This window comes from Schistocerca cancellata, chromosome 7, assembly GCF_023864275.1.
Source record: "Schistocerca cancellata isolate TAMUIC-IGC-003103 chromosome 7, iqSchCanc2.1, whole genome shotgun sequence".
In the NCBI taxonomy this organism is placed as follows: Eukaryota; Metazoa; Arthropoda; class Insecta; order Orthoptera; family Acrididae; genus Schistocerca; species Schistocerca cancellata.
Genome location: NC_064632.1, coordinates 509,270,536 through 509,283,329, shown reverse-complemented (window position 1 = coordinate 509,283,329; position 12,794 = coordinate 509,270,536). Strand labels below are relative to the sequence as shown.

The 12,794-nt window shown below is 41.6% G+C and overlaps 1 protein-coding gene across 1 annotated transcript in view; it reads left to right on the top strand.

Moving 5' to 3' along the window:
• LOC126092872 (uncharacterized) overlaps nucleotides 1-12,794 on the top strand; it is an 873,443-nt gene that overhangs the window by 135,867 nt on the left and 724,782 nt on the right. Inside the window, exon 3 of the mRNA XM_049908602.1 lies at nucleotides 6,390-6,503. Coding sequence (XP_049764559.1) covers nucleotides 6,390-6,503 — 114 coding nt within the window. The remainder of the gene's footprint in view (nucleotides 1-6,389; nucleotides 6,504-12,794) is intronic.

The following is a 12,794-nucleotide window of genomic DNA, read 5'->3' as shown; positions in this document are numbered from 1 at the left end:
ATTGCCAAGTCTTTTTTAAAAGAAAATTTCGTTGTATTTAAAAACACAATGAGACACGAAAAGCTGGACATCTGTCACGTAAAAGGCATTTGACGGTACTGTTATAACGTTAACATCAAGTTGTCCACGTAAGAAAGTTATTTTTATAAAACCATAATGATTTTAAGGCTTTCACTGCCCATTTTGACACGGTTCTAGCATCTTCCTGTGGTTTTATTGAGAGCATCTACATTCCAGATAATGCAATGTAATCACAGAAGCTTGAATTCAGTTATGATGTAATAGTGCTATTATGATTATAAAAGCATATAATCACTTGAGGTGAACTAAAGCTTGCCCACACACAGATACGCACACATAGTACAGAGTGATTATGCATTATTACATGATTACTGCAAAATTGTCCATAATATTTCGCAGTACATGTAAATAAACTTTACGATTTTTCTCTCACAATTATTTCAATTTGTCGTTCACTTGGTATAAATCAAGCAAAACGATACCCTAGGAGCCTTTAATTACAATGTAAACAGACATATGAGTCTTTTTAAAATAATAAGTAGTTTATTAAACTTACGATTTTAAACGCCATACAAAATAATTTTGCCAATATTTTAAATAATTTTCTTTATAAAATGCTTCTCTACTTATTTGGTCAAGTTTAATGGCTTTAAAATGTTTACTAACATTCTATTGTTAATTAATAACTAATAAATTTCATAAATAGCATAGAGAGATAATATACATGAATTTGTGTAATAAGCCATGTTAACAATTATTGATAGTTAAACTTGAATATGTTATGGAAATGTTTTGATTACCTAATACTCTCAGATCATCACTTATAATTTTATCATAGAGAAAATTTATTGATTTTCAGATAAACATGTCTCACTATTTTGGGAAGACTATTCCAGAGACTGACAGCTGCATGTAAGAAGTGCAGCTAACTATGTTATGGAAATGTTTTGATTACCTAATACGCTCAGATCATCACTTATAATTTTATCATAGACAAAATTTATTGATTTTCAGATAAACATGTCACACTATTTTGCGAAGAGTATTCCAGAGACTGACAGTTGCATGTAAGAAGTGCAGCTACTTGAACCTTGCAAAAACAAGCAATTTGTTCATTTGATTTTCAGTTATTACCTGTATTCACACACTTTGGTCCTCTTTATTGCCAAGTATTCCCAACATCAATTGTAACTTAAGAGCACCATACCTGTATTATTCCGGTGAAAACTTTTTTGTCAGCATTAATTTGAGTCCATATTGAAACTTCCTTTTCCTTTACATCAGATTTCACATAGCCTTTTTATTTCTTAGCGATTTTTATTTTCAATGAATGTTCCTTTTTTTGGCTGGCATTAATTCAGTCATTCAAGACTGATGCTTGCTGACACCCTCTCTTAAATCCATCTCGATTCCTTAGGAATTATATGTCGTCGGGACTGTTATTTTACATGTCACCCCTTTCACAGCTCTGCCCCACCCGTAAAGGTATCAGGGGTACAGGGGTGTCTTATGCCCAAGGTAAAAGTGTACAAAGTTTCGTCGGAATAGGTCTACCCAGTCCAGGGATACGTTAACCCGTCCAACTATACGCACACATTGGTGTACAAAATCTTAAGGACGAAAATAAGTTTCACATGATGTGACACCACCAAGTTACATAGCTCGATGAAATTGTGGCCATACATGGAAAGATCTTCTACAGTATAGTACAGAATGTATGTGGAAGAAATAAACAATGAACTGAACTAAAATTACACTCCTCCCGAACAGGACTTGGAAGGCCCAATGGTACCAACCGGCCGCCGTGTCATCCTCAAACCACAGGCGTCACTGGATGCGGATATGGAGGAGTATGTGGTCAGCACACCGCTCTCCCGGCCCTATGTAGGTTGACGTGACCGGAGCCGCTATTTCTCAATCAAGTAGCTCCTCAGTTTTGCCTCACAAGGGCTGAGTGCACCCCGCTTGCCAGCAGCGCTCGCAGACCTGATGGTCACCCATCCAATTGCTAGCCCAGCCCGACAGCGCTTAACTTCGTTGATCTGACGGTAACCGGTATCACCACTTAAATACGCAATGAGAAGAACGTAAATGACATTTTGATTCAAAGACAGTAATTACAATGAAGTCACCGCGATTTATGACGGTCGCCTGGACATTACGAAATTTGGGACATGATGGGATGTGTGGTAACCTGCATGTTCTGCAACACGATCCCATGACGGGCACAACGCTTGTAAGGAGTTCTTGTGGATGGCCGTGCTGCAGTACGTCCACAACGCATCCCCCATGTGCTCGATGGGATTTAAGTCGCGGGAGCGAGCAGGTCAGCCCATTCACCGAATAGCCTCTCGTTCCAAGAGCTCCTCCACATGGGCTGTTCGATGCGGCCGCACATTGTCATCCATAACAATGAAGCCAGGGCCGAATGTGCCCCTGAAAAGACGCACATGGAGAAGGAGTACAGTGTCACAATAACAGTGACCGGTGAGTGTACCGTGTTCAAAGGTTTTGAGGTCAGTACGCCCACGCATCGTTATGCCTCCCCAACACTATATCACCTAGACCACAAAATCGGTCGACTCTTCCGCAGACGGTACCGCCGATGACCGACTGTGAACGGAACAAACGTACTAGACGTCGGATAAAGAGACCACCGGTATGCAGTAGTCGAGTCACTTCGGAGCGGGCTTCGCAGTCCTTTTAAATGTGGTTTCAATTTCACCCATTGTTTGTCGTGATTTCTTTCCTACTCGTTGCAGTGGTTGTCTGCTGCTGTAACTGACCGTGGTCGACCATCTCCTAACCCTTGGGCAGCAGTGTTAGTGGTTCGGAACGCTCCACATGCACATGAAACACTGTTGTGAGCAACATCAAAATTCCTAAGCTATACTTCCATGACAAATTACAGCACCTACAGCCGTCCTTATGATTTTATTTTATTTTTTTAGCTACCAATTTCGACGCTTCATTGCGTCATTTTCAGGCCTGCATGCATAAAACATTAAAGATAGCATTATCAACTTACCGGTCAAGTTATATAGAAACAGATTAAGATAGAATGAGGACAAAGGCAAGACTCTACAAATGGATTTACACCGAACATTTGACAGAAAGAACAGGTACATCCATTGTCACATATCTAAAATGTACCATCACGAATTTCCACTCAATACACTGTACAATTATACTATATATTAAAACTTCTTTAAATACTATTCACGATTTTTATTTGACAGTCGGACATGCATTATCCGCACAACCTTGAAGTAACTTACTGTAAGACAAAATAACTGTAAAAGGTGGTGAATGGCAGGAAACAATACCTCACAAAGAAGTAAAACGAAGGAACATGACCTATGTGTCGTGTCAAAGTATCAGATGTTTGTGTGTACACAAATGGTTCAAATGGCTCTGAGCACTATGGGACTCTACATCTTGAGTCATAAGTCCCCTAGAACTTAGAACTACTTAAACCTAACTAACCTAAGCACATCGCACACACCCATGCCCGAGGCAGGATTCGAACCTGCGACCGTAGATGTGTACACAGATGAGGGGCATACACTATGTCATATCTATAAAATGAACTTCCGAGACGTGGTATAAACCGAATTTAGGACTGACATACATAGAACGTATGAAAGACACCCACAAGAAAATTGTTCATAATGCAAACATTCATATGCGAATGCATCATATATCGTGTATTGCCATGAAACAATCACACACAGGTATATTAAGTAGCCCGCAAGGATGCAGTGTTTCATGAAGGATGACAACATATATATATGAAAGAAACCAGAACAGCTTACTGAGAAGCTCACAGCTCGAAAAGTACTCTTGTGTGTTGAACATAAGTGATCACGAGGAACTAATTGAAAAATGAAATATATAGTTATGAATAAATGCATTGTAACTAGTACACACTTCCGTCTTTCTATGGCATTAAAACCAAAAGCCAATCCATGCCGGCCGGCCGCAGTGGCCGTGCGGTTAAAGGCGCTGCAGTCTGAAACCGCAAGACCGCTACGGTCGCAGGTTCGAATCCTGCCTCTGGCATGGATGTTTGTGATGTCCTTAGGTTAGTTAGGTTTAACTAGTTCTAAGTTCTAAGTTCTAGGGGACTAATGACCTCAGCAGTTGAGTCCCATAGTGCTCAGAGCCATTTGAACCAATCCATGCCAGCAATTAGGAAAATTTTTTTCCAGTCATTCAGATCGTGTCAAAGTCAAGCCATATTATTAATTGACCAGTGAGGAGGCCACACACCATGCTCATAATTAAAACGTAAGTAATAGTAATTTTTCGATCAGACGTACAGTGTTAACGAGTGACATGTATCGGTATGTTGGCAGTACATACAGTAGTACAAGAAAAACATTGGCAATGCCACGAATCGTAATTAGTGGAATTTAAGGTAATGTCATGCAGATCTACGCGAAATAGAAGACAGGTACACAGTCAATGTCTCATATATGACTAAAGTAATTGCATGTTGTAGAAAGCGACATTTAACATACACAGTTCTACACCAAACACGTAACTAGAGGCCAGAGGCAGCAACGTCGTGACAATGGATGTATCTGTTCTTTCTGTCAAATGTTCGGTGTAAATTCATTTGTAGAGTCTTGCCTTTGTTCTCATTCTATCTTAATCTGTTTCTATATAACGTGACCGATGAGTTGAGAATGCTATCTTTAATGTTTTATGCATACAGGCCTGAATATGACGCAATGAAGCGTCGAAACTGGTAGCGGCAAAATAAAATAAAATCACAAGGACGGCTGTAGGTGTTTTTATTTGTCACGATAGGAAACGGCCGTTGTCCCAGAGATGTCCTGCTAAAAGGATGGACATACAGAAGCTAAGCTATACTTGTACACTTCGTCCTTTTTCCACTTTCCCGATGATTCTTCCTCCTGTGAAGTCATTCAAATGTAGTCTCCGGGCCACGTTTCAATCAAAAACACCACCACTGTGCACTGTAACTGCTCGTGGATTGACACGCAGTGTCTCTTTCCGTTCCTTCAGCTGCATCCTGTTGCGGGGCCAGCTCCATTTGGCTCTATAGTCACGGTGATCTCACACCATTTGCCGTCCAACTACCTGTGCGCGACTGGCAGATCTCTGGCAATGTACCCACGGACTTCCATTCATTCCCACAGAGCTGGTAATATGTTACTAGTTTACTTATCTCGTCCTTAAGTTTCGCATAGCAGTATACAGGGCGATTCACGAAGATATGCAAATATTTTAATTTGTCATTCTACAGGTAAAACTAAAGAAAAAAGTTCATGTAAACATAAGCCCGAAATTGTTTAGTTACGGCTAATAAAAGTTTTGCCTGAAGTGTAGCAACTTCGGTAAATTCGCTTCGTAGTGTACTGGTACCCGGGATACGTTGAACAGCATCCATAATATCAGCATCATCGTCTTCACGTATCGAGCGCTCGTACTGATTATAAACGTGTCTCCAGTAACATTCGAAATACTCCAGTAATGGTTCCTGCATTCGGAATCCTCCGAGTTGTATAACGCACGCGATATTCGTTAACTGCAGTCGTAGCATTACCGTCACATTTGCCGTAAATATACACCATACCGGCGTATTCCTCTGTCGTAAATTTGAAAGGCACCCCTATTTCATAAATAATCTACAAACTACAAAAGTTACAATGTGGTTTCACTTAAATACATTGTCGTTGTTATGTTCTTTCACTGAACAATACAGAAAACTAACCCGTTTCTAGGTTCGAAACGACTCAAACAACTCACTAACGGTTGCCATAAATGGCATAAACGTGTTTACATGTTTAATGGAAAATAAACAAATTTACTTGTGTAATAATCTTTGCTTCTCTGGATGTTCTGGAAAATTACTGCAGATACACGTTTGGGACCTGTTTTATTAGATTCACCAGACAAATAACAACAAAATAAATGGAAATAGTGCTTTACATTAACCTCGTACAGTTTTACGATGGCTTCATATCAGCGAAGTTGCTAAATTTCAGGCAGAATCTTTTATTAGCCTTAACTACGTAACTCATTTTCGCACCTCTGTTTATATGAATTTTTTTCTTTAGTTTTACTTCTAGAATAACATATTAAAATATTTGCATATCTTCGTGAATCACCCTGTATAGTAACAGAAATCTTCCTGTTGTAGTGAAATGATAGCATGAATAAGTTTTGTTTTATTCTTTTTTCTCGTGACTGTTCACTTTCTGCTGGGATGATGATTACATGATGGAATCCTTTCATCGGTAGATATTTTATTGCGATGACATAGACAAGTTATTTATTAGGTGAGTGGCTGCTGCTGGTAGCAGATAATTTACTGGTGCTGATTTTCCTATTTCCAGACTCAGAACAGCCGTGTATCTCGCCAGTTCTCGGTCAGCTCGTGCCTCTACGATCTGCACCCGTCGAGCGTTCGCAAGGAGCTGAAACGGTCGCGGAGCACGGAAGAAAACTACGTAAGAACGTGCTGCTTATAGATTGCCTCTGCTTTAAAATAACATACACGCATGTGCTGGTTGGAACTGTGGGGGACTCTACACAGCAGGACAAGCTAACATACGATATACGTAATTACCGACAGCAGTCAGGTTCTTTCATAAAAACATCTCAGAGAATAATTTGGTGTAGAAACTGCTGTAAGTTCTTGTGACGTCGCTGCACGAACACCAAGAGTTTCTCACATTGAGTTTAAGCTGCTTCAGTGCTGAACCCGACGATCTAGAAAACATTTCAGTTGCACTTAACCAACTGACAAATCATGTTCCAACAATTTTAAAAAAACAATAGAAATTAACAAATTATTGATGTCTTGAATCGCAGTTGACACCTGAGACTGAAAATAGCGGTATGTTTGCTAAGCCTTATGCGTTCTGTTTTGATCACAAAAACGTCGCTAGTGACATGAGACCTATACTCAGTTGCGTGCAGTTCCTCATGGTTTGGAATATCATATGCTTAAATAAATGTAAGAAACTATGATTGTACGTTCGCGATTAAAAGCGTGCCTCAAGTCATTAGCGATGTGTGTTCCCAACAAACAGTTATGGCGTTACAAGCAGTATTTTCAGTAATACAGAAAATCACGTTTTCTTAAACAGACCACAGAAAACGAGGCGGCTAAAACACGTTGAATGTTACCAACCCAGCGAGCTACGCCTACAGGAAGACCAAATGTCCATTTCGTCAACAAACTTTTTTTTTTCGTAAGCGAAGCACACAAGAATTTACCTCATCATGAAAATAAACTATGAGAAAGACAGTGGTTACACATTTGTTATTTTCGTATACGGAACCGTTATGCATAGCTATGGGTAGATGACACGTCAGCACTGTTTTCAACAAACGGAGCTTGATATTCCTTACTGTGGCTTCTGTGTAGCATGCTACTCGAAGAAAACTGAATGGCTTCGGCTAGCACGACACCGCTGCTTTGCACTGCGAATTACTTCCTATTGAAGAGACAACTGTAGACGTTTATTTAACGCAGATTGTGACACTTGCATTCATAGAACACAAGGCACCCGCGCAGAAAGTCGAAGCGGAATATTAGTTTGCACCACGCACATATGTAGCAGTGGCGACGGAAGACACGTTACTCATTCTTCCTGGGGAACCACTGGTGTGCAAAAGGCTCACTACGTACAAAAGTGTAGACAAATGGAAATAAAATAAAAACAGAATGTTAGCTGAGGGTTCAGATGAAACTTTAGTGTGATGATATTGTTGCCTGTTTTACTAACTACAGCCATCTCCCTCCCCCCCCCCCTCTCCCCCTCAACATGGCCGAAACAAGTGCAGCGCATCAAATCGTACAAACCACCACTTCCTTTTCTAGAGATGGCTTATTATAATTTCCCGTATTTTATGTCTGCTAAGTTAGTTCCAGTTCTCAATTTTTTATATGTGCTTGAGAAATCATCTTTTTTGTAGTTTCATTTCTGTAATTTTCTAGCTTTATTTCCATAATTTTCTAAGTTAATTTTGGTAATATTCTAGTTTTATTTCTGTATTATTGTACGAGGGCTATTCAGAAAGTAGGGAATGTTTCCGTCTGACGCCGCTAGGCGCGCGCCGATCGCGTGTATTTTGGTATGTGCGTGCTTGGCAGCTCAGTTGTCATCCATCCGTGACAGCGGAACGTCTCTGCGCGTCTGGTTTTTTCGATATTCGAGTTTGAAATGTGCGCTGCAATCGAAAATCCCATCAGTGGTGAGGTGCGGTCTCTGATACGGATTTTGTTGGCAAAAAACCTAAAACCCATAGAAATTTATCGTGAGCTGTGCGATGTGTAGGGAAATAACGTAATGAATGAATGTTCCGTCCGGAAATGGTGCATTCGGTTTAAAAATGGCCGAACCAACGTTCATGATGAAGAGAAAGTGTACGCCCGAGCGTTGTGACTGACGATCTTGTCGCTAAAGTTGATGAAACGATTCGTGAAAACCGTCGCTTCACAATAACGGAGCTTTCGCTTTCTTTTCCACATGTTTCACGGACTTTGTTGTGTGAAATGTCACTCAAAAGCCAGGCTACCACAAATTTTGTGCCCGATGGGTGCCCAAAATGCTTACAGAGCACCATAAAGAACAACGAACGGGGGCAGCGTTGACATTTCTGGAGGCCTACTACAAACATGGTGATTCATTACTGGATCGAATCGTAACCGGTGACGAGACTTGAGTGAAACACGTCGATTGCGAGACAAAATTACGGTCCATGGAGTGGGGACACATAAGGCCCCCTCAAAAACTAAGAAAATGTTTGCAAACCTTGTCAGCAAGGAAGCTGACGGCGACAGTGTTTTGGGATAGGCAAGGTGTGCTTATTATTGATTTTCTCGAACATGGAGCAACCATAAATTCTGCCCGGTACTGTCAAACTTTGCACAGCCTTAGAAGAGCAGTTCAAAACAAACGCCGAGGAAAGCTGACGTCCAAAATTTTGTTTCTGCACGACAGTTCCCGATCTCACACGGCAGACCGCATTCATTAAAATGGGAAAATTTCCCTCATCCACCCTACAGCCCCGATCTTGCACCCAAGATGAAAAACTGGCTGGCAACGCAGCGTTTTGATGACGATGCAGAACTCCAGGCGGGCGTGACATTGGCTGAAGTCTCGGGCGGCAGAATTTTACGACGAAGGTCTTTCAAAGATTGTCCACCGCTATGGTTAGTGCCTCAATGTGTTTGGTGACTATGTGGAAAAGTAGTATGTCAGTCGCTCTTTCAGATGTATATAATAAAATGCATTTCTTGTTCTTAGTTTTCCTTAATGCCAAAACGTTCCCTACTTTCTGAATAGCCCTCGTATTTATATTTTCCACTTTTCTTTCTTCCAGCGTTTTCGATATTTCGATTACACGGTTAATATGTAACTTCCACAACTTTCACAGATTTCATACATAAAATCAGCATCTCCTGAAGAGATACTCTAATGGAAAAGAACTTTATACCACTGGTTGAGGAAATTACAAAATAGACATAAAAAATGAAATGATCATGTGGCATTGGTGGTCTGGAGGCCCCATCTGGGGCAAATTCGGCCGCCGGATTGCAAGTCTTATTTCAAGTGGCGCCACATTGGACAACTTGCGTGTCGGCGATGGTGAAATGATGATGAGGACAACACGAGCCCACGAGCGGAAAAAATCTCCAAAGTGGCCGGCAATCAAACCCTGGCCCAGTGGTTGGTAGGCAAACACGTGGATTTAGATCGACTTTGTGGCGACGTCGAGATCGTTAGATACAACGCTAGTTTAGTCGGAGAATGATTGGGAGAGCTATTGAGCAAGCTGGGACAATATTTATGGCACTGGATGCACGTTTCGAAAGAAGAAATGAGGACAGTGGTTTAAATTCCCATAAGCTCGAGCTCATTAAGATTATTCACAGGTGGAGGAGACCTCGCCTTTAGGGTAGTGATTTGTACATTGAAGCAGTTTTCACACTTCTGCGTCTAGCCAGCCCTGTAATTGAAGGGTGATTTCTTTCAGTTTTAAATGACAGCATTCACTTTTCGTCTGCTGCGGTCTACTTCTATGATCTCAAAAATTACTCTTGAAGACTAAGATAATTCCAAATGTGTAAAAGAGTTCAGAAATTCAAAAGAGTTCCAATCGAGAAAATGTAAATACTGTTATTTGATGATCTGTCTGTTACATATTAGTATATTACACACCACTAACCACACTAACCAGTGTTTTGAGTCATCATTCCGGTTTTCTGTGGCCCGCCACGAATTCCTCTCTTGTGTCAAACAGTAGCAATCGCAACCTACATCTTCAGTTATTTGCTGGATCTGTCCTGATCTCTGCCTACGTCTGCAGCTTTACCTTCTACAGCTCTCCCTTGTACCATGGACGTTCCAGAATGAGATTTTCACTCTGCAGCGGAGTGTGCGCTGATATGAAACTTCCTGGCAGATTAAAACTGTGTGCCGGACCGAGATTCGAACTCGGGACCTTTGCCTTTCGCGGGCAAGTGCTCTACCTCTCGGTCCGGCATACAATTTTAATTTGCCAAGAAGTTTCATACCATGGAGGTTTTTTCCTGTTGTCTTAACAAATGTTCTATCATCTTGTCGCTTCTTCTTCCCACTGTTTTCCGTATAGCCCTTTCCTCGCAGCCGGCCCGAGTGGCCGAGCGGTTAAAGGCGCTACAGTCTGGAACCGCACGACCGCTACGATCGCAGGTTCGAATCCTGCCTCGGGCGTGGATGTGTGTGATGTCCTTAGATTACTTAGGTTTAAGTAGTTCTAAGTTCTAGGGGACTTATGACCACAGCAGTTGAGTCCCATAGTGCTCAGAGCCATTTTCTTTCCTCGCAGAGTATGCGTAGAACTTCCTCATTTCTTACCTTACCAGTCCTCCCGATTTTCAGGATTCGTCTACAGCACCCCATCACAAATGCTTCGATTCTCTTCAGTTCCATTTATCCCGCCGTTAGTGTTTCGCTACCATACAATACTGTGCTTCAAACGTACGTTCTCAGAAATTTATAATCAGTAAGTAAAATCAAATTAAGGAGAAGTGTTACAAAAACCGTATGCAAATAAATAAATGCATGGAAATAAAAGACGCTTAAAACTGACGCAAGTATTTATTTTTAATACAGATAAAATTGTTAAGACATAAAAGAAACTCATTTAATTGGCAAATGTAACATGCTCCATTTTAGAAGAGCTTCTTCCGTTTCAAGGTACAAGATGGCGAACCACTGACGAAGTGTGGCTTAACCATCCACAGGTGATATAAGTAGTTTTAAAAACACACAGAATTTTGCTCACCAACACGTTCTGTAACTGAAGAATTAACGTTATCCTCAGATAGCTTTAGTATATTATACAGCACTTAAATATGTAGCTCGTTCCAAAGGGAACCATCCCGGCGTTTGCCTGGAGCGATTTAGGCTAATCACAGAAAACATAAATCAGGATGGCTCGACGCGGTTTTGAATCATCCTCTTCGCGAAAGCGAGCTCAGTGTGCTAAAGCACTGCACCACCTCGGCCGATACCAACCAAGAATCATCGTATGTTCCTAAGTACACTATTATCAAGGCACAGCACTCTTACCTACTTGCATAAAAACAATTTTTGAAACGATCTGACATACAGACACTTCATTGAAATGGCTATCTTTCACTCTTTTCCAGGTGATGTCGTTTTGAAGCTACTAATCATGTAATATGACGAACTACAGTGAAATCTTGTGGGTGAATGGAAAAGATCGCAACAGAGGATATTGCGAAACTCGAGGTTACAGGTGGAATAGAAGGAGGAAACGACGGTGCCTAATAATCAACGAGAAGATATTAATCTGGTGGAATTAAATTTTCCTTGAGACATGTCAGTATCAACTTTATCTAAGGTAGAAATAGAAGCTGAAGAAATGAATTAAAATTTGTGCCACAGCTGGGACATGAAACGAGGTCTCCTGCATACTGGGCAGCTGTGCTAGCCATTACATTACCGTAACCATTACACTGCACAGACTACCCTAGTTCAGTGCTCTCCCTAACACAAACTTCAATTGACACCTTCAGCCTATTTTTCCCCCTTCTTAAATCGTCAGTATTACCGGAGCTCTTCGTTATTGGAATAGCTGGGGTGCTACTCCAAAACCGGAGAGGGCCACACTGACGATTTAAGAAGGAGAAAATAGGCTGAAGGCGTCAGCTGAAGTTCGTGATAGGGAGGGCATTGGCCTAGGGTAGTCTGTCCAGCTGTATTTGCTGTGGTGGTGTAATGGCTAGCACGTCTGCGTAGTAAGCAAAAGATCACATTAAAGTCCTGGTTGTGGAGTGTAATTTAATTCATTTCTTTAACTTCTGTCATCACCGCAGAGAAGATATCATGGCCACAAAAGCTAGCAGACATTGCAACCAAAATGTTGTCTCGCACTCCTCTGCACCATTCCTCTGCTTCTGCATTCACCTCCCCTGGCGCAGAACCACCACGTATCTCGGCGTAACCTTGGACTCTCGTCTTACGTGGAAACCCCACATAGGCGAGATCCTCAGGAAGGTCTGTGCCAGAACGTCCATCCCATACCCAGTCCTCAACACATCCAGTTCCCTTCCCTGCTCTGCAGGAGTGAATGTTTATGAGGCCCTTATACGGCCAATAATGGAGTATGCATGCCCTGTCTGGGGACACGCGGCGGAGCAGGATCTGGACAAACTCCAGAGGCTGCACAACAGCGCCCTCTGGAGAGCACTGCATCCACGCCTGGGAATCCCCACCGAC